At 45.6% G+C, this 26,938-nt stretch overlaps 1 protein-coding gene across 1 annotated transcript in view; it reads left to right on the top strand.

The window, feature by feature from the left end:
* The window catches only part of LOC135365908 (venom metalloproteinase antarease TserMP_A-like), a 63,720-nt gene that overhangs the window by 23,891 nt on the left and 12,891 nt on the right, over window positions 1–26,938 (top strand). The window contains exons 4-12 of the mRNA XM_064598576.1: window positions 510–639; window positions 2,627–2,680; window positions 3,705–3,826; window positions 5,391–5,465; window positions 9,111–9,256; window positions 11,464–11,513; window positions 19,592–19,700; window positions 22,048–22,215; window positions 25,394–25,538. Coding sequence (XP_064454646.1) covers window positions 510–639; window positions 2,627–2,680; window positions 3,705–3,826; window positions 5,391–5,465; window positions 9,111–9,256; window positions 11,464–11,513; window positions 19,592–19,700; window positions 22,048–22,215; window positions 25,394–25,538 — 999 coding nt within the window. The remainder of the gene's footprint in view (window positions 1–509; window positions 640–2,626; window positions 2,681–3,704; window positions 3,827–5,390; window positions 5,466–9,110; window positions 9,257–11,463; window positions 11,514–19,591; window positions 19,701–22,047; window positions 22,216–25,393; window positions 25,539–26,938) is intronic.

Raw genomic sequence — 26,938 nt, 5'->3', positions numbered from 1 at the left:
TGAGCACGGGGTCAACTCTGCTCTGCATGGCTACATGAGGGAGAATGTCAGCGGTCCATTGGCGGGAAGCCAAAGGAGTCACGGGGCGTCGAAGTACGGAAGGACGATCTCCTCTGAGCAGCGCAATACGCGTCCGTCACCGAGACGAGAGAGCTGCTTCTGCGGCGCTGTCGGCCAGTGCATTCTCTTCGACACTGAAATGGGCTGAAACCCATTGGAGAATCAGCTGTGCCCTGCTTCGTGGCTTCGGTGAACATTGTGACGCTCATAGAGGAAATCAATACTTAATAAATAATAAATAAATAAATAAATAAATATTATATTATAAATAAATAATAAATAAATCACAGGCCGGTAGGAGATTGCTATCTGTTTTGGCAGTAACTTTGTTCATTTGCGCGGCGTTGTCAATTCGGGGGCGGAAGCTTTGTAATCCATATCGAGTTCGCCCAATTTCTCTCGTCAGTATTTAGCCCTGAATCAGACATGTCATAGTTGTGATTTTGTAGAATGGCATCATCGGCGATGAGCTACGCATCCGCCCTCTGTTGACGATGGAACGCACTGCAGAAGGCCACGTTCCTCATGTACTGCACCGTGCGGAAACCTTGAGGTCTGAAGCTGCCACGCACGACTACGGTAAGTGTAACGCTAAGCATGTAGAAAAGAAAGAAAGAAGAATACTGGAGATCATTACAAAACCTTGCACCTGTTTTCGCCCACACAGCGTGTTATTTGCAGGTGCCTGAATGGTTGGTTAAGCGTTCCAAGCAGTATGTTTTCTTTGCTCGAACAAATGTGTCGCAAGCCGGCAGTGTTGACGTGTTGTGTCTGTGTGTAGTTCATAGTGTGTAGGGAAAATGATAATTCACTGCGCAGTGTACAGCAACGAAGATTGGCATGAAATCGATTTTGTGCGTACGCTTGTCTTCCCATACTTGCTCAATGCCGGCGCTTTTGAAGCACATACAGATATCAAAATGAGCGAAATGTGCTCTTCTCGTTGCGCTTTCACTTTTTTGAAGCCATTAACTGGCTTCTCTCACGTACTGACTCGTTCGCAGCGCATGCGCAGCTTGCTTCCTGGATCATCTTTTGACCAACTTTACAGGACAAGGACTCTGTGTGAGTTTAAAAAACAGGAATAGGGCCTCGATTACACTATTTCCGGCCAGGCTTCTAATCACGTAAGCTGGCCCACTGATGCTCGCGAATCCTTCCAGGTGGTTTGCAATCATGTATTACCAAAACGGCACTGAAATGACGCAGATGTTTTCGTCGTTACTGCTTCTACTACCAGCATTGCTATTTATTATTGATGGTACTATTCTTTCTCGCGCCAAGTAATACAATGGTCCAATTTCCCGCCAGGGTTCTCCTTTAATTATCAAATGTTAAGGAGCAGCAGCGGGCTGATCAGCTTTCAACTCTCGCTTTTCACACGCCGTGCGCGCTTTGTGTGCGTGCTTCATTGTGTCAAGTCCGGTCCCGTGGTGTCAAGCGCACAGCCCAGGTTGACTTCCATCTCTCCACGCTGTGACTGATTTTCGCTCCGGTCACCGGCGGTGCTGCAGGTTGTGTGATGTCATGTGTGTTATGCTAGCTATGACATCCATTGCACTACGTGATGTAAAAATAATAATTTGTGCTTTATTTCGAGGGACAACTATGACATTTCGCCCACCAGAAGGTCCTTCAAGATGCGCCGAAATTTCTGCACACGGCGCACCACATTTAACATCCCTCGGGGAAGACGGTGTGCCTGAGCTTGAAATGCGAAGTCCCGGAAAAAAGCCCGGATATTTTTGGGGAAAACGAGTTTTTCGTTTATTTCCTCATCTACGGAAAAATTGCCCGAAATGTTCAGGCGACAAAATTCAAAAATATAAAAGTTCGTGCCCTTGATGCGTTCCAACCCGCCCGCTCTAATCCGCCAATAACCACCCACTTATTGCCGAGTCTGTCCGTTCCAAGCGATCGCCGTCGCGTTCACATAATGTCGGCGTTCTGGTTGGAGGGGACGGGTTGTTCCAATTACCTATCGCTGGGTAGACAGTTGTCTTATGGGATGCTCTACTCTGCATTTATGCCTAGAGGATGAACACTGCTAAAGCTTCTAGCTCATTGTATGCTGTGGTTTCGCGGACAACGCTAAGACTCAATTTTAAATCGAAAAGAGACGCTGTAACCACATTTGTTTTTATTTTCACGTTTTTTTAGGAAACAACAAAAAAAAACGGCATTTTTCCAGCGATTCAAAATTTCGGGAAATTTTGCATCTCTAGTCTGAGCAGCTTGTAACCTTCCACCGAGTTGCCTCCTCGACCGAGTTTGAACCCGCGATTGCGTCGCCATACCGCCGTCACGAAATTTCGTTTCTGCTGTGTCGTGCTGAAACCGTCAACACAGCAAGACCTCCCTGCTACAGCTATCGCTCTAATAGGAGCGTACGTCCCGCTTTCTCCTCAAAGCAAGAGCAATGACGGATCATTCGGCGCAATTGCTTGCTTTGAGTGCGTTATGCAATAAAGTTATGTCTTTCGACTGCAGGACAAATTCCGTGCTGTTCCGTGTGAAGAAATTACTGCGATAATCGTGCAACCTAGTCTACTTTCTCTTCCAACAGTTTTCATGCCTCGCTCAGACTACGCAAGTCAGCAGCGTGACCGCATCCTCATTGGTAAGCATAATGCTGCGAGGCCCTCTGCGATAACGCAGCACTGAAGAATGTACGACGCACTGCTAGATAACATTTTGCATCTCTCGTCTTAAAGTAACGTACAGTCTAATAAACGTCGAACTCTAACATTACGCGGCGGCACCAGACTGTCTCTTTGAAGGGGTGGTCGCCTCTGTCCCAGTCATTCCGAAACTATGGTGGCATTTGATTTTTCGTTGATCGCTCATCACAGTGTAACGAAAATATGTCTGAAAACACACACAAACACACAAAAAAATATCATATACAGTAACAGACCAATCATAGCACGTCTTTGATAAAGGTCAACCGTCTGAGCGGCGGTCATCCGGGAGGCTCGGAGCAGACGAGTTCGGGAGCAATTGTCTGCGGCTCAGTCGGCCACCCGCTCCCTCTGAATGGCGTAGGGAAATACGTCATTCATATGTCTTTGGCATACGTCTCTCCCATAGTTTTCAGCACCCACTTACTTAATACTTAAGCCTTTTTTTGCAGAGAAAGTTGTCCAAATAGGCTGTCGAAGAATATCAAACGTTGTGGTACCCCTTTTATACACAGTTTTCTGCAGGCGGGATCTGGTGTGCGATGTGTAGGCGGTACCAACTCCTGTCAGTATGGGGAACTTCAAAGGCGCAAAGGACCATACATCGAATTGCAATCCGCTGTCCAGTAAAAATAGACGCGAGTGTCATGTGCGTGATACCATTATACTACGGGTGCACTCTCATGCGCGTCTCGTTGTCACGTCTAGTGACATTCAATGTGACATTCAATTCCGTGGCATTCGGGTCACCAGTTGTCGCGCCCAGGCAATAGGAGTCAGAGAGAGGCAAGCAATCTCGTCGTCGGTCACAACCAAACTGCCCACGATGTTTTAATGATCGCGCCAAGTGCGCTACCGGCGCTCATGGTGACACTGGCCAAACGCCCACTAGAACATCTTACCCCTCGCGACTTGCCACCTAACAGGTCAATAATGATGTACTGCTACGTTTTCTTCATGCAGAAGGACGCAACATCACCAAAATCGAGCCGGAAATACATGTTGTCATGGACGCTGTGTACTACCAGCAGTTCGATTACAAAGATAGCGACATTATTGCGTACTATGGAGCCGTTCTTAATTCTGTAAGTACACTTGTATTATATTACATTTGCAGCATCTAGTAAATACAGTCGATCAATTTGAAGGCACTATATTTCATTAGCGATTCCTGCGATGTCCCCCTTGTGGTTCAATATCCTTACTTTAACTGCTGAAATACTCGCTTAGGGGTAACGTACTCTACCTGTGTGCTCTATTAATTTGTGGCGGGGACGACATCAGATCCATTAAACAACACAGACGTTCACACAATAGTATTTTAGTCAGAACGTGAAGTGGTTTGTAGCGTATTTTTTGTTGCTATACTAATTAGATCTACGCGTCCTCACTTGTAAATTCTTTGTCCTGCGGTACACTATGATATCGTTTTATTTTCGGACTGTTTAAAACGAAAGTCGTTCGCCTTTTATACAGGGAAGGGCAACGGTAAGGGTAAAGTAAACAGCAACGGTATATTACCGAAATTGAAGGTGGTAACGGAAAGGCATACCACTGTCTTCCATTACCAGAAACGGAAAGGAAAATTATCCTCCGGTATTGAATTCGGGTAATGGCTATTACTGATGTGCGATGATATTTCAGTGACTTCGCATTTTATTTGTGTATTTCAATGCCTCCATTCCCTGTATTGCTCAAATACTACACGGCAGCATGGAGACAAAGCGCAATATGGGATACCGATGGTGCATCACTAGCGTCCTACTCACGACATTGCCTATACGTACATGACACCTAACTACCTGCATACCTATGATTATGACCTGCTACTATAACCTACCTTCCTGCAGGTTTGCACAACCATAGTCAGATAGTCTCCGCGCATTCTACACCACCATTACACGAGGATGAGAGCATATGATTTTTTTCTTTTCGTTTTTCACTTTCTTTATTTCGCCATGGCTATGGAAATACTGTTTACTATTGAGAGTGTCCTCCTACGAATGCGACATTGAATGAAGGTTACGCCCATCTTGGGTTCCTGGGCTCAGAGTGACTGAAGACAGAACACTGACCGAAGAGATGTTCCTTGACTTCTTTAAAAATGTTGCAAGATGTGCGCATTCCAACGGCGTGAAATTGCTTGTGTAGTGTGTGCGCTTGACAACGAAACATCACTTGGGCAAAACAGGTTGCTGACAGAGCCGGAGGGGCTCTCCCCCGCAGCTCCTTAACAGCCGTTCTATTACCGGAAGCAGTATTGGAAACGTAATGGAAACGAATTGAAACGGTGGTATCAGAAACGAATAAAGGAAACGAACATATAGCAGTAACGAAAATGGAAACGGTAACTAAAATACGTTCGTTATACTTCCCTGCTTTTATATGAAACTTTACACCGCAAAGCGTTACAGATTTGGCGTCCGGCTCTCTTTCTTTCTTTCTTTATTTATTTATTTTCACTGAAGGTGCAAGGCATATCGTCCGGCCTAAGCCCCACGGGGCTTGTGAGCTCGAGACGGCTAGAAAGTCTCGTCCCAAATAAATTAGGGAACATGACCATGGCGCTCGTACGACCTTTACACAAAGGACCCTTGCTTAGCTCACCTCTTTTCATGATCACACGTTTTTTTTTTCTTTTTATTGCAGATAAACCTTCGATATGAAACCATCCAAGACCCGAAAGTGACCATAAAGATCACTGGCTTCACTTTCAATACGAAAGTAAGTATTCCCGCGGAATCCAGAACATGTACCCACAACTTTCCCACATCTAAATCTCACGCCATTGTCATCAAGGACCCACAGATCATTGTTGTTCATTACTTCGAGTGTCCATCGAGTGTCCATCATCTTGGAATTCACACAACCGACATAGACTACCGTGTAAACGTTACGTGTAGATACTCTGGACCGCCGCAATTATACTCAATTCATAGAGAAGCCACGTTCAGGCTAGGAAAAACAAATTTTGCTAAATTGTCTCATGAATGTCGCAAACTATTTTTTTCTTTATAAGGAGCAAGAAGGAATGCGTGAGGCGCGAAAATCTTGGGACGAATGCACGATCAGTGATTTATTCACACGCCCATACAACCACACTGACATCCCCCTACACAGGGTGTCCCCTAAAAAGTGTCATTGAATCAAAATAAAAAGAATTGCGCCACCTGGAATCATGCGGTCAACGGCATTTCTTCTTATTACGTTTTTGGTCCCTCCTTACGTGAATGTCATGCATCATCTGCTTAATTATGTAAATATTCGCGACGTTTCCAAGTAAACGTAACTTATTCAACCAATATGAAGAGCGTACCGAAGTCACTCAAGTTCATGGCAATTGAGAGTTATATTCACTGGCTAACCCATGGAAAAAAGAGCCGAACATCATGCGTTTCGGAGCACCGAACCCTAACGCGCGATGGCTTGTTGAGCGCAATCGCTGTCAGTCCGACGAAAGGGGGTTCTAACATCAGCCCACACAGTGATAGTAGAAAAAGCAATAGTTCCTGAAACTCGGAGATGAAAAGCATTATCCCAGCGAGAGTGGGACGCGATAAGCCATGCCTGTGCTATGTCTTTCTGCGGCTTAGGGGTAGGCTGAGTTTTCAACCTCCTTTCGTCGGACTGAAAACAATTGCACTGAAACATTCGTCGCGCGCTATCATGTGGGAGCTCCGTAGAACATAATGTTCGGCTATTTTTTCCAGTGGGATAAGTTCTGCATATCCCAGTCAATTGTCATTAATTTGAGTAAATTAGACACGATCGTCTTATTGGTGGGGTGAAAAAAGTGACATTCATTTGTCAAATTTCGGGTTTCAATTCGCAAATATTTACGTAATTAAACTTGCGATACATGACATGGCATCACGAAGTGCTAAAAACCTAGTAAAAACGAATGTCGTTGGCCGTATATTTTGTATTGTTGTTATTATTATTATTCAGTGACACGTTTTCTGGGACAGCGTGTATGCATAGCGACACACTCTCCCTTGATTTCCTGTGCACCTCCCATAGCGGGCTCTTTCGCTTTGGAGCTGAAGGCCGACTCATGCGATCAAGTTACCGCTTCCGACGAGGGATGGCGGCACCGTAATTGTTTCATTTCTTTTGCTTTCCTCCTCCGCTCCTAAGGGACCATCGCATCCGTTCCAGTCGATTTCGAAACCACATTGTCATCCAATTTTTCGCGGACCACTGACCGCGTTATCAGATGTCCCACGCGAAACTATCGCATAGTTCGACCAAATACATGACAAGAGCAGACGCCGGATGCTGAGAGTATGCAGAAATTGCCTCGCTGGCAAAACGAGAAAACGTCATTCTGTAACCAGTCAATGATGGAACGCCTTTGAGAAAAGGAATGCCGCTGGCGTGCTCGCGTCTCATCGAGCCAAGGGGCGTCTGGATGGCGCCGTTCCTCCTCGACGCGTCGCCCCCTCACTCCTGTGCTTACGGAGTGACGTCATGTCGCTGGAGGTTCTGCAACCGCGGATGCATCACTGATATTCACGCGTAGCAAATACCTAAGCGCTTTTCGCACTAACAACAACAACAACGACAAAACTATGTTGAACAACATGGTCAATAAATTACGGTTAAGAAGAATTGTTTTTTCATTAAGCAAATGTGACATATTTTGTTTCAGAACACTTCTTAGAAGTTTCTTTTCTGCCTTTTAAAACTCTTGTTAAAGAAAGGATACGAAAGATTCGAGATTCGTAAGGTCCTTGAATTCGGATCCAGATTCGGATTTGCAAAATGCACCATTCGTCCCATCTCTAGTTTAAACCGAACTGTTCAAGAGATGCTCTTATTCTTCAAAGTGGTGTAACGGTATAATTAATAACAAATGGGTTACGAAGTACTTCAACATCACGCGATACTTGTCTGTCAACCAAAGCCTCCTCTGTGGATGCTGCGATCGCGAAATCATCAGTCTTCAAAATTCGTTTGGATGCACAAAATACGAAGCATCGAGACGTGATGGACTGTCTGTCTCATCACCAAGCCTAGCTCTGGCTGGCGGTAAATAATAACATTCCACTGTACAGCCCGTTTAATACGACAGAAAGAAGGATAACGTTTTGACCCACGAAATAATTTCGAAATACGTCGCGGTTTTACGTCAAGTACTTTGTCTATATACTTCAACTTTTGAAAAAAGCATGCCAGCCAGGCGTCTACCAGAATCTACACTCTAAGAAAAAAGCGAGTAATTTGCTCCTTTTCGGGACTAAATGCATTGCCACAAAAAAATGTCCCTTTCAGGAGTAAATGCACGCGAGCAAGTGAACGTTAGACAGAGTAGAGACTGCATTTCACGCTCTGTTCAAAGGGTCTCAGTACATAATTCGTGTGCATGCATGAAAATACTTTGAATCAAACCTTCAACCGTGATATATCGAGTGATACAAAGCCTTGCGACATATATAGGGAACAATTTGCGAAGAAAGAGGCGCAAGCTATTTCTTGCTCTACGTTTGCGGAAGATTGCCGAGCTGGCTGACTTCCAATGTCATCAAATTGACCAACGCACCATATTTACGTTGAGTGTTGCATTCGGGAGACCATTTTCGAAGTTCAGTGACGATTAGCAGTCCTTGGGAGTAAATGTCTGAGTTAAGTTATTAAGATGGGAGTAATTGCAATGTAGGGAACTGGAAGCTGCAATTAGTCCCTATTTCACTCCTTTTTTGTGTGTACAAACAAATGTCAACTTTGGCGGTTCACGCGTGGTGGTCCCGGACACGCGAGGAACGTCCCTACTGCTTTCTCTTTTGCACTCCCCACCAACCCTTAGTGTCTGTTTCGTAGGGAATCTGTGTCAGCATTCTCAAATAATACATTGTGGAGCCACGATATCCCTATTATTTTTATACTCGGTGCAATTCAACGAAATAAAGGTTACCTATAAATCAGGTTCTTCTTTTTGTTTCTTTTTTTGTAATCCATCTCGTGCTTCTTTCACCGTTTGTTGGTGTCTCTTTTTTTGCCATCTTTGTCTTTAATCTGTCGCATACTTATTTCACCGTTGTTCCTTTATTCCCTAATTATCTTCTTCTTGTATTTATTTATTTTATCTCATGCACTTATATTTATTTATTTTCTTTGCGGAATAGCAAGCCGCCGTCCACTTCGACTGACCTTTCCTGTTTTTTTTGTTGTTTTTTTGTAAATATATCCCCCCTCCCCCAGGTTCCCGCAGGTTCCCCCACTTATAATCCACGTTTCAGGGAAGAAACATTTCGGGGTGAATGTTACGGTTAAAAGTGGTTTGAATTGACGATTGCAGGGCCCGTGACTGGTTCAACTATAGTTTAAAGTGCTTTAGCTATACTTATTTCAAGTGTTCGTTTATTACAGGCCGCGGATGACAAGTACATTTCAACTTCCGCCAGATACGGCTATACCGATATGCAAGCCACTTTGGCAAGGTTCACGTCGACTTACAGGACCTATGACCACTATCACCTCTTTCACAAAACGGACAGCTTGGTACTAGTCACGGGGTACGTATCTTAGCCACGTTTTGAAAAAAAAGGAAGGAAGAAAAGCTGGGAGTAAAATCGAAACAGCTTACAACGTAATACAAACAAACGGTTCACCTATCGAATACTTTTGTATTTATTTCACTAAAATCCCGCAAAGAAGCAAAGGAATCGAAGGTCGCGGCGTTTTCATGTAAAAGCACACGGTCCGAATATGACTCCGCCTCGAAGACACTCCCGAGCAAAGCGCCGACGTCAGAGAGTTCAGAGTTGCTTCCATCCCTATTGGCAGCCGTAAGCACGTGATTTCTCGTGCCCTGCCCCACTGGCGGCGGCGCTCGCTGTGATGTCAGAGCCGCGAGAGTTTCGGCGTTCGCGGTGCCCATTTTCTCCGCTTCTATTACTCTATTCGCTGTAAATATTTCCATGCAGGTCCACACTGGCGCAAAGAACCATCGCTTACATTTATCTAAGATAGCGTGGGATGACAAGCGGTTTGTAGCGGGGTAGTTGGTTGTATAACATATTTGATTGCAAATGCAGCAAAAGACGTGGACAGTTTTTTTTTTTCTACATTAGGCAGTCTCGGCGCCGCCTTAATCTTCGTCTCTTTGAACATCCACATCTTTAGGCCGGGCTCCTTTTGGCCATCTTTCAATTCATTGTAATGAGTGTTCTTGTTCCCCGCAGTTCAGGAACACTACAGTAATAGAGAGGAGTCGAAAATACTATTCGGGAGATTATAGAGGCGCTTCACATCAGTTTACGCGGCAACAGTTGCATAAGTGTGCCTTCCATTGCCCTAACTCAACCTGAAAGAGATTACCTTGTCTGTTAATGTTGCGCGTGTCATGCGGGGTGTTGGGTCACACGTGCAGATGCCTTTGTTTTCAATCCATGTACCCCTCTTTGTTGCAAGTTCGTTTCAGGTTTCTACTGTGTTGCGATTGGTTGGATGTTCTCTTTTTTTCTGTATATAATGTTCTACTTCCATTAAACTTCTACTAGTTGCGAGTCTGCAGGTCTTCTGTCGTAATTGTTTAGCCTACCTCTCCGCGTCTCTTGCTGCATTTGCAATCAAATAACGTGGGATGACCTGTCTCAACCCCTTTAAAAACCCGAGACTAGGGGACAAAAAGCGACCACACCTTGTCTGTGTTGTCGTTTTTTTTTGTCCCCTAGTCTCGGGTTCTTAACTTATGGATATTCCCATATCTTTCTCAAAAGCGGGTTGCGCATTTTGTGTACAGTTTTAAGTCTGCAGGTTCAGAGGTAGGTGCGATCATTTGCGCGTTCTTGGATTCGCGGGACGGAGAATCGCAGCAGTGTATAGCAGACGAATCCTGACTTTATAAGTACACGTAGCGAAGAAGGGAGAGGAGGCAATAAGCGGGCGTTGTGTGTCTAGGTGGCGTGGACCGAGCCAGTTCCAACTATTTATTTATTTTCGTGGCATTAAAGGAACGGAATGGGGTCGCCCAGTAGTGTGGATTGACCGCTCCTCTCCATTCCGAGCAAATGAAATGAATGGAATTGTCACAAATTTCCATTCTTCCGAATGGAATGGGAAAGGAGTGGATGGACCCGTTCCGCAACTCTGCTTGACAGTATCGTGGTCGCGGAAGCTCAGGGTAAGGATCGCGGAACCCCCATCTGAATAGCATTGGCTTCTGGCTATGTTGTTCCTTAAAGCGAGACTTCGCAAGGATTCGAAAAAAAAAAAGAAATAGGTGAGCATCATACCGAACACGGACCGCTCCCCTGATACCGAATACAACATTCGCATTTATTTAATGCGTAAATGATGAAAATACCAAACCGAAACCAAAACGCAAAGCGCACAGCGATTCGCCGGAAGGAAGATACGGTGACGTCGTCTGCCACGAGGACTTACATTCTTCCATGCCGGATGACGTCAACAGTGTTACTTTCAGCGCCCTCTTGCTTCACACAGGCGAAGCGCTCACTTCATAATAATTCGTTCGAATGAAATCTGCGCACTTTGGGAACGCGATATTTCGTATGTCTGTTCGTGACACCCAAAGGGTTACTGCCGTGTCACAATCTTTGTGGTGATTTTGTTGCGGAGTGTAAACACGAGAGGCGCTACACATTTCTCTTCTGCACATCTACATGGCGATACACCAAGCGTGACCAGATGTCCATGAGGGTTCATCGTGTACACGTAGCGTGACCATAACCGAAAATAACTGACATCCTTGTTTCAGGAGGGATATGTGCACCGTGCATGGGCGACGTCTGTCTTGTGGCACCGCTGGTGAGTCATGTTAAGACGTACTTCTGTGTATAAGACGATATGAGGGAACAACTTCCACTGCCCTGATAATAACTGGTGTCCTTGCGAGCTGAACACTTTCGTCTGTAGACTCCCCAAGGAGTACGTTCAATAGACCTCTCCCTGTTTGTAAACACATGACGTCGTAGTGTTCGAGAGCGCCACCAGTTTGGTAGAGTTGAATTATGCTCGAAGCTATGGGGGCGAACAAGGTCGCGCCCGAAAACCACGACCTTGATGGGATGACGATGGTCCCTGAAAGAGACGCGACCTCCGGCCGTACTTTTCTTTCAATAGGAGGAAGTGTACGTTAGCGGAACCCAGCCCTCCCCTTCCAATCTGTTTCGGTTTCTGTCTGTCTACCAACGTCATGATGACGTTTCTCGGGTAGAGGTTTATTGAGAAAGCAATCTTTCATCGACAGTGGCGCGATAATAGTCTAGAGCAGGGGTCGGGAACACGCGGACCGCCTGCGGCACAGCTGCGCTACAGTTGCGGCCTGGCGCAGACCAAGCGCACGACAAAAATCCCGGCGTTTAGCTGGGTGAATTCCTACAGCAAAAGTGTGCTCTCTGTGTTGCCTTTCCCGAGCTTAAAATTCACAAAAGGTGTTTGTCGTATTTTCTTACCATAACTTTGTGCGCGCAACAAGCAAGCTTTCGGTGCTAGTTGCACTTGTGGAATGGTCAGCTTGTCATTCCACAACGATTAATAATTTCAGCAGACTATTTAGACATACTTTAGAATGGGTTAAAATGTCATCTGCCGACCCTGGAAAAAAAGTCAACGAGGGTGTGTGTGTGAAATATGGCCCTTGGAACTGTAAAGGTTCCCGACTTCTGGTCTAGAGTGAGGCAGATCCTCTTTCGTTCATTCGGTGGCGGCTCTGTTGTTAAAGGGACTGTCGTATCTGTCCCGGTAATTTGAGAAAGTAGACATTAGCACAGCTTTAGTCCTTGTTTTCCTCTCTGGAAATCGCAGGAAACATAGAACGCATGCGGCACTACTGGGTCTTTTTTTATCAGTTGGAAATCTTGCTATAAAAATACCTCTGTGAGCAACATTGATGTCGTTTTTGCAATTGAGAGTCTAGTTATCGGCAAGGCGGATATGCTCTCCAAGAAAGTATGGAACCATAAGTTGACTGATTACTAACGTTCGTTACGGATACCCTTTCAAAGGACGTATGGAAAATTACGAAAACTCACTACGGACTTCCTCTCAAAGAAAGTATGGAAGTACAAGTTGCCTGACTATTAAAATTCATCACGGAGATCGTCTCTAAGAAAGTATGAAACCGCAAGTTGACGAATTACTAAAATTCATTACGGACATCGTCTCCCAGGAAATATAGAACTAAGTGACCAAGTGACTAATTGACTATGAACTAGTTGACTAATTATTAATATTCATTCAGCAGTGGATTTCATGGAAGAGTGAGATAGCAGAATGGTGATAATTCTCGTTGATAGACATTCAACAAGAAAAAAATATATAAAATCCGGAAACGCGCACCTGCGTTAAAATTCCTATACAGTAAACTCAAAAACACCCTTTTCTGGTAAGAAAAAATGGTGCTTTGAAGGAAAAATACCCATTTTCATCCCAAAAGAATAATTGAAAGGTGTAAAAAAAAGGAAAAAAAAGAAACTGTAGACAAAATACACCTATTATTACACCACAAGCCAGTGTTAAGTAGGGTGCACGGAGGAGAAGTAAGGAGACCGAACTCCGCTGAAAAACGACGTCCCAATTTATCGAGTCAATTGTTGGCCGCGGCGCGGCGCTCGCGTTCCCTCCGGTACTAGCTCCGCGAAATCGCCTGCACGGCAATGCGCCGTTTGTGCTCGAATACTCCACTATAAAGCGTTCAAAACGAATGTTTGTTTGATAAGCATAAACAATGGTGTCTCCAGTAACGAGTTAATGTTTTCTGGTCAGCTACAATTATTTTTTTCTTTTCTTTTTTTTCGGTTTCTGCTACCTCGTTTTTGTCTCATAGATGGAAGCTACCTGTCCGATAAAAATGGAATCGGAAATAAGAAAAAAAACGAAACTTTAATATGTAATACAAACGTCTGACATTGTTAAAGGTGTAGTGTCGAATGCCTCCGACGGAATCTTCTGTCACTTCTCCCCGGCCGTCTCGGGTATCTGCCCTTCTCTCTGTGGTGCGCGCGTACTTTGACCGCTACGCTAACACGCTAACATACCCCAAAGGAAGCAAACGTTGTTCCGAAAAGCCACATTTGAGTGGTATGAAGGAAAGAAAGTCAGGAGGGAAGAAAGAAAGTTAGAAGCTGTGTAATCGAAAGTCGCCGGATGCGATCTTTCCGGAATCGCGCGTTATGTGGATCATTGCATAAGCTGGGACTGAGAAAGTTTTATCTCCGTACGTGTCAAGCAGTTAAGGGACCTTTGTGTGTGTGAGTGCAAGGAGGGGCGGGACGCTCTGATGATGGGACACTGTGCGGTTCCGAAGGTTCTATATGGCACTTAGTTTCTTATATCTTGTCATGCATGCCAATCGCTCGCTTTTGGGAACTGCAAAATAAAGTCGGGATCTAGTCTCTAATTTATGTTGACGAACACTGAAATCTTGAACAACACATTACTTCTACATTATACACTATCGCTTTGGTGTTCAGTTTCAAGTTACTTCTGTACAAGCATGCTGCTCAAAGCGTTGCACCGGATATTTTACCACCACCACCAAAAAAAGGAACAATACTGCAACACCACCAATATATACCTGCCAGAAAAGCTAAAAAGCCCTAATTCCAGTAGATATGGGATTGACCCCCCCCCCCCCCCCGGTACACGAAGATGAAAATCGTCTTCGAGAAACAGGAAGTGCATGCACTGAATCCTGTACCGCGCGTGTGCAAAACCTGCGACAGAAGTGCGTTCTGGTACCTTGGTATTAAATTCGTGTATGGTGGCATGCGAAATATGTAACTCTCTATCCCAGCGGATGCATCACAATTACGACAAAAGGCTCCTGTTTCCCAAAGCGTTGTGCATACGCGACAAAGCTCTCGTGCAACAGCTAGAATGCAAATGCGGATTATCCTGTCTGATGTCGGATAACAACCTTTGTGCTTCTTCGGGTGTCGTGTTTTATCGCAAATAAAAAAAGAAAAAAGATAATAGCTTCTTGACTGCGAGAGCACCACGCTTACGGAGACATTCAAGCCGTCCAGCCAACGCGGAGCCCCCTTCACGGCGGCTTCCCCGCATTCTAAATAAAAGCTTCTCGCTTTGCACTAACAAAAACTGTAGGCGAAAAATTCACGGAGAGATCGTTCCTTGATACACGATAAGCGTGTTTACTTATCAAAATATTTTTTTCTGCTTCCACTGGACACACAAGTACATCTGAAAGAGTGCATTACAGCAACCTTATTTCAGAGGAGCAAGTACCTGACGGAGCGCGAGCGCCGCGCCGCGGCCACAATTAGACTCGAGGAATCGAGACCACGCTTTCTCAATGGCGGCTCGGCAGAGTTCGTTCTCCTTACTTCTCCTCCGTGGTAGGGTGTTATTACATCATTAACATCCATTTAGCACACTTTTACACCTATCATGGTGTGAACGCAAGAAATGCAAAAGGGTAAGAAAGGGTGCTTTAAGGTGGCAGGATAAAAAATTGTGTAATTTATCTCTGATGTCGTGCTGTCTGCACTGGTGCTCTCAATTCAACAGGAAATTCGAGTTGAGTTTATGTGCTGTCAGAAATACAATGGACAAAATAAATGTAACACTAAACTAAACATTAAGCACCGGTCAAAATATACTAGTACTTCAAACCTATCAATGTTGCAAGTGCCATAAAGTTTTATCGAGATCTGTGGTATACAAGTATGTGTGATTAGTGACGTTGGTTGATTTAGCGGCATAACAACCAGAGTAATCTAATGGCGTAAGCTGGTATACGAAGTATAACACAAAGACAGTCGTCAGAAATGCCGCCTACAATAGGACGTATAGTAAATGAAAGCAGCAGTGAAAGCGGCTGAACAAAGACAGCCTGTACATGCAGCCGCAGGGATGCGCTGCAGCATTCAATTACACCTTTTTGAATGGTGTAAAATATGCAAAACACCCATTTGAAACAGTGTCAGAACGGCGTGTTAAAAACACCCTTTGTAAAGGTGTTTTTTGCACAATACTCCTTTCTAAAAGGGTGTTACAACTGATACGGTTAAAAAAGGGTGGCAGCCATAGGACAAAAGGCTGTAAGCGGTTTATACTTAAAAAGGTGTTTTTGAATTTACTGTGTACAGCCGAATTTAACTATGCAAGTGAAACTGGAACCTCGCCGACCACACACACACACACACAAATAGAGATACGATGATGAGATGGGGCTGATGCCGGCCAGCAGGCTGGGCGCTGCCCCAGTGCCACTTGTACGTGATGAGAGATGATGATGATTATGATAAGGGGTCCGGTAATCAAAGCAGGGTGGAGAGGCCTGTTGATGACAAGAAGTCCCAGAGGTGACGCAGACCTTGGCGTGTATGAGCTGGACTGGACCATGGGCCCAGCACCTTGCCTATGGTAAAGGGGCGATGATCGATCGCATGCAGTTCGTGCTGCAATATCGCACGCTCCCGCTGGTAGTCCGGGCAGTCCATAAGTAGGTGGTGCAGGTCTGCACGCACACTGCATGCTGCACAAAGGTCCGAGGGCGCACGGCCAAGACGCTGCCTCATAACTGGTGTAAATGCAACATTCAGCCGCATGCGGTGAAGCAGGGATGCGTAGTGTCGCGGAAGGCGATGAGGAAGCGACAGTGAAAGAGAAGGATCCACTGCGTGGAGCAGAGAGTAGGGTGTAATGTCATGCAGCCACTGTGATCTTGTCTTGTCTGCAGAGAGAGCACGGACGAGGGCCTGACGATCACCTTTGGGCAAGATGATAGAGTGGGCTGAAGCTATATGATGACCCCGCAGGGCCGCCCGGTCGGCCTCTTCATTGCCGGGTACGCCGACATGACCAGGTACCCACTGTAATACTACGCAGTGGCCCAGGTCTAGCAGCTCCTTGTAAGTTTCAAGCACGTCAGCAACAATGGACGCGAGAGGACCTCGAATGCCCATTGTTGCGAGGCATTGGATAGCAGCTTTCGAGTCTGTGTAGAAGACCCATGGCCGAGATGAACACTGCAGGATCTTGCGCATGGCAAAGAGCAAAGCATGTAGCTCAGCACATGTTGACGACGTCAGATGCGAGAGACGGAAGATACCAGTCATGTCTTCGGACGGAATAATATAGGCGCATGCAGAGCTGGATTTTGTGGACGAGCCATCCGTAAAAACAGGAGTAAAGCCTGCATACAGCTCGCTCATCATATCCAGTGTGAGCGCCTTGGACACACCTGCAGCGACATCATCCTTTCTCTGCAGCCCGGGAACGGATAGTGAAGCAGATGGCAGAGGGAGGGTCCAAGGTGGTGTTGGACGCGCCTGGGGTTCAACTTGAAAACGTGGCAGGTGAGGCTTTAGCTGTTGAATGCAGGGCCTGAACTTGTTATTCCTGCGACGGGAAAGCTTCAACAGTAAAGGGTGGTGCCGGTGATGAGCCAACAAACGGAGATAGTGACGGCTCGTCTCATTAAAGCGCTGGATAGCAAGCGGAGTCTCTCTCGCTTCTGCCATGACTAAACAAGTATCCGTTGTTCTTGGCACGCCCAGGCACACACGAAGGCTACGTGCCAAAAGACACTGAAGCTTGGACTCGGAGGATGGCGAAATCCCGTGTAATACTGGAAGGCTGTATAGGAGCGGACCACGCACCAAGGCTCGATGAATGGCCAAAAGAGATCGCGCATCGCAGCCCCACCTAAGGCCAGCAATGTGTCGCATTAGGGCGATCCCTTTGGAGAGTTTCGCCTCTAGGCCCGCTATATGTCTTCTCCACGAGAGTCGGGAGTCCAGCGTTACACCCAAGAACTTACATGAGGTGGAGTACTGGAGCTGCTGTCCAGCCACAGAAAGACGATATGGAAGCATGTTCCTTCGCGTGAAGGCGATGACGTCTGTCTTCTCCCACGAGATATCTAAGCCTGCCGTCAACAGGTATTGGTGTATGGAGTTAAGGGTTGACTGCAGTCGCCGCTGAATGGCGGGGCGAGATTTTCCGGTAGTCCAGATGCAGATGTCGTCAGCATAAAGAGAGAAATATACTTTCCTCCCTATGCAGTCCTTAAGACCGGCCATAACTACGTTGAAGAGAAGCGGGCTAAGCACACTTCCCTGTGGCACCCCGTAGTCTGATGGAACAGGCGCAGTATCTCCCTCAGTTGTGCGGATAAACAGGGACCTATCGCGAAGGAAATCCGTGATCCAACGCATGGCCCTTAATGGCAAAGAAGCACAAGTAAGCATGTATAGGATGAAAATGCGACTGACGGTATCATACGCCCGTTTCACATCGAGGAATACAGCCACCATTATCCTTTTGCGGACCATTGCTTCCTGTGCTGCGGATTGTCCTCGCCGACCAGGATCGCTTGCTGGACTGTGTTTCTAGCTGTTTCAAGTCAGAGGGCCAATGGCTTTGTAGCGACAGTGATGATTGCAGTAGATGCTGATCTCCTGGCTAGGTCAACAGCTCTGCGGTCCAGATAAGCCTCCCTCGTCGAGTCTCGCTTTTTCGGTTTTGGCTCATTTGCATAGCGAAATCTTGCGACTGATAATTACCGCACTCGTTTAAGATTTTTTTAAAATATAGAGTGGCCTTCAACGAGGATTATCTCTACTTCTGCTACCTCGCTTTTGGCCGAAGTTCCATAATTAAAGAAGGATAATAACGCAATTAAAAACATAGCACCCATGCTGCTGCAATAAGTTTATATATACAGGGTCTTTGCTCTAACGTGTCCAGAAATTATGTTCAAGCCGGGCGATAGAAGAAAAGCAAGTGGTTCTTTTCAGCTGCTTGAGTAAGAAACAGGTACTGCTTCACATAGTAGTACCTGTTTCTTAGTCAAGTAGATGAAAAGTAGCGATCGTTTCTCTTTTATCGCTCGCTTTAAATAAAATTTCTGGACACGTTAGAGCAAACACCCTGTATATATATAAAAACGTAAAGAATAAGAAAACACACTGTGTAGTTTGCTATAGCCCAGAATAATGCATCGGCGCTGTGAAATATCAGTGAGTTTTACTGCACGGTACGCTGTCGCCTTTGAGTACGTATATGATAGCTGAACGGTGGTTTTGCGCACGCGCAAAACACAAAGAGGGCTTCGCGCAGTGCGCAGATGCAGTACGCTGTCCGTTACGGACGCAAAGGGGGTAGCGCACGACGCAATGAAATGCAATACTGTGATGTGATGACTAATCACTGTTGTCAGTTTACGGAGAAATAAAACGGAGTTACCAACTCCCGTGGCATAGTGGATAGAGTGATCGCTTTCCACGCCGAGTCTGGGTCGGTGACACGCGTTCGAATCCTGTCACCGGCTGTGCTGTCTGAGGTTTTCCCTGGGTTTTCCGAAGACTTTCCAGACGAATGTCGGCACAGTTCTCCCTGAAGTCGGCCCAGGGCGCATACTAACCCCCCTGTCCCCCACTCCTTCCTGCTGTCCATCTGTCCACGTCTGTACGCCGCTCATAGCCAGAGTTGCTTCGTGGCGCTAACACTAAATTTAAAATAACTAAATAAAATGGAGTTGGGATTTTTCTCAGACGTTTTAACGGCTTCTTCCGGCTGTCTTTTGCTTTTTTTTTTGTATTATCTGTAGTTACTGCAAATTTTTTTGGGACGCGAAAGACAAGGACTCAAGGGAGCACACAAACACAAGCGTCACTCACTACTGAAATGTATTGCAGGAAAAGAATGCATAAGTACACAACCGGTATCAGGCGACAGTCTCCCTTCTCCCTTCAGGCCTTGTCTTTCGCGTCCCAACGAATTTAGCTGTGTGCTGTTTCACCAACTAGCCCAACTTTCTGCGCTTGTTCTGTAGTTACAATTATCTCCGATTTAAGTGGCTAGAAACGAAGTGTCCCTTCTGCACTGAAAGCTCCAACATTTGCCTCACGTTCCAGGATTGGCCTATATATCGGGCTCATGCACAGACTTCCGGACGTCCGTAGTTGAAGACAAGCCGTGGTCGTACGACGCTGTTCGCAACATGGCACACGAATTAGCGCACAAGTGAGTTATCGAACGTGAAATATGTTTACGATGAGTTTTCCATGCACCACTCTTAATGTCTTTCTCTTCTTTCTTCTTTTTTTTTTACGTCAAAGTAATTATAGAAAGAAAGGAGAGGCTGCAGGCAAGCTGGTACAGAGTCATGGTACGGGTGGACGGTGGTTCTGAGAATTTTTTGGCCGTTCTTCTTGTTCCGTGTCTCTCTGTCCCCTACCATGAGAGTAATTGTGTTTAAAGTCACCGTGGATCATTATTAAACTATTTGCTTAGACTTAAACTTATTAACCGCTATTTAAACTAAAACGGTACCCAATCCTTTGCACGAGGAGGGTTCAAACGAAATAAAGAAATTACTTGTATTTATTGTGGGGAGAGAGCACCAAAAAATCTTTCCCGAATTCCAGTGAGAACGATTTACTCAGATTCCCCGATGATGCATGAGTGGGCAACGCTGCATTGAATCGTGAACCTCACAATCTTCAAGCCAGGACGGAAAGGGTTCTCGAGCTGTATTACTTAACCGCTTGCATTTCGTGAAAGGGTGCATCAAAAATATTTCTGCTCATGAAAGTTCCGAATACAACGCAACTGACTTGTAAGAAACGCTTCCGCAGCTGCAGGCCTCAGGATTCCACGTCCACGCTGACACGAGTCCTTTATTGCACTTTCTGAAGTTGCACTGGCCGGGCAAGCTCTGCGCTGCGCGCTCCAGGAGTCTCACCTTCTCTTTTTCTTTCTTGATTTTTTTTTCTTGTGACTTTCTTCTTTCTTTATTTTTCTTTTTCTCTTATTTCTTTCTTTTTATTTTCTGTTTTATTTTTATTTTTTGGTCTTTCTTTTTGTCTTTGTTTTCTTCCTTTTTCTATGGAGTCTCATGTTTTTACCTCTTTCTCCTTTTCCTTTTATTTATTTTTCGTCGTCTCTAATGGAATAGCATGCCGACCTTGGTCTGGCACACCTATCCTTTGAATAAATATATGCCCCCCCCCCCACCCCCTCCCAAGGCTGCCACTTCAGTCCTGTGACTTCACAACCCCAGTATGGCTGATTCGCTGCAAAAAAAAAAGGAAAAAAAATTCCTCTGCTCTCGATAGAGCGACGTACTATATACTTGTTCGCTACTATTCATTCTAGGATATCAAACAGGAAAATAAACGTTCTGAAATCGGCATCTGTTTGGCGATGGTACGTTGCGGTGGTTCTTTTACCATAATTGCGTGCGTCTACGAATACAGAGTACGTGAAGTATGTATATCGGCATCGGCGTGTAGTGTGTGGAAAGGACCAAATACCAATGGGATGGATACTTCGCTCACACTTTTTGTCACCACCGGACGGCGAGAGGTGGAGCAACAAAAACAAAAACGTATTTTACGAGTGCTTTGAAGTAGTTTGTCAGGTTCTTTGCGCTATACTTTTGTGCATTTGCAGTGCAATATTTTGAGCCGTAACTACCAATGATGCCAGGTGGTTGGTACCTTGATATAAGTACAGTTTCCTGGTACTTTGTCCACCACTGAACGGCACCGGTTGACTTCACTTTCGACGACAAATTCCGGTGTCGTGCATCGATTATACCTTCGAGACCAATAATTCCCACTGTAAGTATGGATAGTTCCGTCCCAATACGAAACAGGAATTTCCAAACTGAAAAACTGTTCAGCACCGTTCGTTATCGCTTCTGAAAAAACAAATTCAGAAACTTCCCTTCCTTTATGGAGTACCTCAAAGCAATCGCGCCGTACTGACTACTTGAGTGGTGTGTCTGCAGCACGATGCTTATTGCAACGAAGTGAAAAACCGGGCGTGTTGGTGTTGATCTTGCATGACTAACTAGCACTGGGAACGGGACAAAGCGAAGAGACGACAGGTCAGGTGGTAGACTTGCAACAAAATAATTTATTGGCAACATAGTACCGTCTTTAAATATTACACTCGGATGGTTAATGCGTCATCCGCATACTCGTCATCCTTTTCCTTGTCCCACATCTTTAGGAATTTTACTCCATTATCAAACAAAGTGGTAGAAGCATGACTCACACAATGTTGCTCATTTTTCCTTATTTCGAATGCCTCTATTATTTCTCTGGTACGCTGGTCACAAGAACGGCCTTTTATCCTCGTCTCCGGGAATCTTGGAGAACAGCCACACGTGTTACAATGCACCGAGAAGTGACCAGACGGGGTACCCCTCAGGGTAGCAGCATGCTCCCTTAGCCTGTCCTGTCGTCTCTTCTCTCTGTCCCGTTCCCAGTGCTAGTTCGTCATGCTTATTGCAACGTGGTAGTGGAAGGCTCAGTGACACCTGGAATGGCAAACACAACTTATTTTAAGGCATGTTATGCAGCTTGGGATGCGTTCATGATGGCAATGGTCCAGACGGCAGCGTCAAGAACCACCCCGGTGCCGAGGAGTGCCCATGGGGGGATGGTTACATCATGAGCTATGTACAGAACAGCACCAACGAGTTCCACTTCTCTAAGTGCTGTGCGAGACAGATTAAGCATGTCGCTAAGTAAGTATATGTATTAACCAACTCCCAATAACGTACAAATGCAAAAATATTTCACAGGCCGGGACCAGGCATAACAAGAAAAAAGCGATACAATCAGACCGGCTTAACAACATAATGATTTACTTTAACAGACATTCCTTCCTCCTATGCAGGAGACATCGTCTGTTTGGACACACACAAGACAATGACACTTTGTCACATCGTGTCAGACATGTCACGCATGTGCCATTTTCGTGTGTGTGCCCACACTGATGATGTCTCCTGCATAGGGACGAAGCATCTGTTAAAGTAAATTGTTATGCTGCTACGTTAAGGCGGTGTAATTGCGTCGTTTTCTTCTCGCCATACCGATGACGTTGCCACGATGTTGTCTTGATTTCATTGCACCGTGAGGCGGGATTTCTTGGTTCAAGTTTGTACTGGCCTACTTTGGTTGTAAATCAAGAAAGAAAAAAAGCACAGTTGGCATCTATCCGTACGGCGCAACTCGCAACTCAGCTGTGCCGTGTGAGCAGGGTTGCACAACCCGGTTGCAAGACTTGCAGGACGAATCGAGCCATCGAGCGATTCTTCCTCGCAATATTCAGCCGGAACCTGTCTATCACTACGCTGCTCCTCCGAGACCGCCCAATGGCAATGTCTGGGTTGTCGTGGCGTCACTTCCGAGACGCAAGTTCCGCAGCATATCAGGGCGCGAGCTACGAGGACAGTAGTTCCTTGGTGGTTCATGGAAACTATTTCACGAGATTGTGTTCTTAAATGCTTCATTGCAAACTGCTAACAGTATTTTCGGTTCTTGTCTTGATGCTCTTGGACAAGTGTGATGACGGTGATGACACTTTCTCCCATAATCTCACGAACGCTAAGATGTTGTGACTTCATCATCGTGTCAAACACAGGGGTGACATAAACTCGCTATTTTTGTAACTACCCTCAAGCGGGGTGCCGTTCACAGAGCCGCCATTTTGTCCTGGTTACACGTCATATTGAGGTCACGTAGTTTGGTTTACATATCGTTCTACCGCTTGACGACGTATTCCCGTCGACATAAAGCCAAGTGATTAAGGGACTTATTCAGAGTAAGCTATACGGTGCTTCTTCCGTGACATTGCAATTTAAGTAGATCGCACTGACTGAGTGTGTCATAATGCTGGATCATCACTGCCTCTTTGGAGTGGTGAGCAGTACTAGGCCTCATGTACGTAACTGCGCGTTTTATGCAAGGTTATTTGATAAAAATAATGACCGAGACCGATGGATGTCCAAAACGATGCACAGAAACAGTAGCTGCTTTCTTAACAAGCGATTTGGCCAGCAATTACGGGCGCGGCCTTCTTTAAGGCCACGTGCACTGTGACGTGTGACCAGTATCTGTCCAGAAAGCATTGCGTTCGCTCAGCAGGCTTTCGTCTGTGGGGCAATACATTGGCAGACACCCTTGCGGTGTGAAAGGAGCTTACTATCTGCAACTTCAATTACTCGCAACCGTTGCTGAAGTGAAGTTGCCGGAAAAGCGGCATCGTGTGAGTTAACCCTTATATGCAGTGCTAAACGTACTTCGATGTGGACATGTAGGAGAACAACTCTGATTATTCCAGGCGAGGACACGCTCGTCGTACACATCCCGTTCACGTCTTTAAGGGCTATGTTGCTGCTGCGTGTTCTAGTGTCAGGCTGAGACAAAGATTAATGGTGTGTTTTTGAGTGAAATAGCGCACTCGTATGAGTGGGCGATATTTCGTGGATTCTTGTTCGGATTTAAAGGGACTGTCCGCCTCACCACAATGTCACCGCACAGGGGTGGCGCGACACACAGACGGAGTTCAGTTCCATACGCGTCCCCGTCTTCTGCGCATAGTGCTTGATCTGCTCCGAAGTTTGCGTCGCCTTCACACAACATAGACCACTCCAGCTACGCTGACCTCCAACGCTATGATGTGGCGTACGCTGTGCTGGTAGCAGCGCCGTCTTGGTGTGGTGATATGAAACTGAAGCAGACACAGGAAGGGTGATGAACAATTTTGGGTGAGATAGGCTATTGAAATGCATAGGGGCATGAATGGGCGATAAAAACCACGCTAACACTTCAATATGAATATGTAAAACACATGGATGCTGTCGTAGTCTGTAATGTCGTTTTTTTTATTCAGTTCCTTTGTCATGTGATCTGCAGTACATACGTGAAACAAAACGCTGTGCAAATGTACCCCTTATAGGGGAAAGGAATATGGTAAGCTGGCGGATCATTTAAGGACGTGTTCTGGATGCCAGCCACAGTACAGGAAATGTTTTGTTTCAAAGTAGTAAGTTAGGGGGATATGTTTATTACGAAAAAAAGGCAGACAAAAAGGAAAGGTAAGTTAAAGGTTCTGCTGTATCAAGAGGATTTACCCATAAAACAAGCATGTAATAGCCCTACTAGTGTGGTTTCTGTGTTGTTAAGTGATAAAATCCAGCAGTTCATTGAAAGCTAAAAGAACAGGTTGTCGGGGGAGGGGTTGCTTGCTTTGGTGTAATGAGAACGTTCTAAGTCATTGTGTCTGTCTTTGGCTCCCACTGTAGGCCGTGCGTGCAGTCCCAAGCAGCACAATGTACTGAAAGTCGAGTTCATTAGGGGTGGACGGGTAGATGGAAGGCCTTGAACAGACGCGTATAACTCGAGAACATTGATAAGACACATACCGTCCGCCCCTATTGTATTCGACCTTCAGTACATTGTGCTGCTTTGGATGTTGTACATAAGCGCGTGCTTGGCAGATTAAAATTGAGTTTGTCAGTCAGTGCTCTTCGTGTTCGTCTCGTCCTTTTTGTGTCCTCTGCACTGGGTGGACTGTTATCGCTTTTAAAATGTACGACCAAACAGCCAAGTTTTTATCCCTTTTTAGTTTCATTTGTACACGGCAATAGCGCCTGTAATAAAAAGTCAGACAAAATAGTTGTCGCCTCTGCGAAGCTTGAGGTGAAATAGAACGTCTCTTGCATTTTTCGCAGCGTCATCGAAATGTGCAGTGAACCATAATATATACTCACCCTCTAGGTGATAAAGACAATTAACCTTTGTACGCGTGAGGAAGTCTCCCTAGACATGCATCGAGCTTACGAAGTTGCTGATGAAGTCTTTTCCACCTAAAGGGATACATGTGGGCTGTTCTGTAACGAATTGTGTTGACGTTAACAGCCTACCCGATCGTGCATGTCTGCACACGAACAACACCGGGTACGCAAGGCCAGCAACAGAGTACCTGCCTGGCACAAATATGTCTTTGGATGAGCTGTGTAGGAAAGCGTTTCGCTACGTCAATAAGGAATTCATTTTCGACAAGGTAAGCACTTATTCCCACATATTTCCACCAATAACGAAAATATAGACGTACATGCCCCGACAAAACTTTACGGAACATTAGAGTGCTGTATATAGTCATCTGAGTGGCACAGTTGCTGCAAACAGGGGCAGATATACTTACAAACATGTGACCGGGTACTCAGGGTAGTTAAGTAACTTAGTAAAAGTATCTGAGTACGTGTACTTAGATATTTTTTGTGTATCTTGAGGAAATATCAGGTACATTTTCGAACGGGCACTTCTAACTGTAACTTAATAACTTTTTCAGTAACTTGTATCTGTCTTTTTGAGTATTTTTTGAGTAAAAACGACGAAACACCGTCGCCAAGCAGGAGGTGGCGCGAAGGGTGCGCCGTCACTAGGGATCCTCCATGCGCGTGAGAAGCAGCAGAAACCCGTCGAGGCTCCCTAGCCGACACTAGGCACGAGCTCCACTCCTCCTCGGCCTTGCTGCACGTGCTCACGCCCTCGCACCCGCAAATTCCTTGTTCCTCGCCACTCTCTTGGCAGCCTTCAGCTGAAATGTCTCCGCTGTGAGCCGAAGACGAAGTTTCTAAGCGTCTCACCTGTCCCTGTCTCGGTTACCCCAAGTGTAAGCGTTCCTTTCAATGTTTTGCATGCAATTACGTACGATTACCCAAGAAGGGATGCCTAAGTGGCTCTAGAGTGACACCTATTATGAGCCAAAGGCGAAAGACATGGTCTGCGTACAGAGTTTCAGAAAGTAACTCCACCATACTACTCGCATACTTTTCCAATGTATTTATAACTGTATATCAGTATTTTTTCGTGTCAGTAACTTCAACTGTAAGTTAATTATTTTTGAAGCTGAGTATCTGTAGCTGTAACTTAGTTACTTTTGAAAAGTAACTTTAACCACTCTGCGGGTACTCGACGCAACTCTGAGTAAGTGTGTCCACTCCCGTTCGCCGCTAGGGCGTCGCTGAGATGAAGAAATACGTCGCTCTGGTGTTCCGTAAACTCTTGTCGGGATCTCTACAGTGGCACTGGCTTGCAGGAATGTGTTCAGAAAACAGGCAGCACAGTGCTTCATGGTTATCAAGATTTAAATATTTGTTTCTCTATTTGCATAAACAAATGAATTTTATAAATTAGGATTGCCTGCGCAGTTAGATGCCTTCGCGTACAACACGTCGCTGAGTTCAATGAGTCCCGTATACATTCCCCGTCGCGGCTGTACACCTGCTATATATGGTAGTAACTGGTCCGACGAAGTTCCTATATGCGCTCGCCAGGCATTCCTCACGTAACCTTTCTTTCAAGCAACCCCATCCGCCCCTTCTAGGCTTTGTCAAAATTTCAGAACAATGACGACTTCCACGTTGTAACTGTAAACAGCACCGGCTCCCGTGCCATATT

This window comes from Ornithodoros turicata, chromosome 8 (genome assembly GCF_037126465.1).
Source record: "Ornithodoros turicata isolate Travis chromosome 8, ASM3712646v1, whole genome shotgun sequence".
Taxonomy (NCBI): domain Eukaryota; kingdom Metazoa; phylum Arthropoda; class Arachnida; order Ixodida; family Argasidae; genus Ornithodoros; species Ornithodoros turicata.
This window is presented reverse-complemented; position numbering and strand designations above follow the sequence as displayed.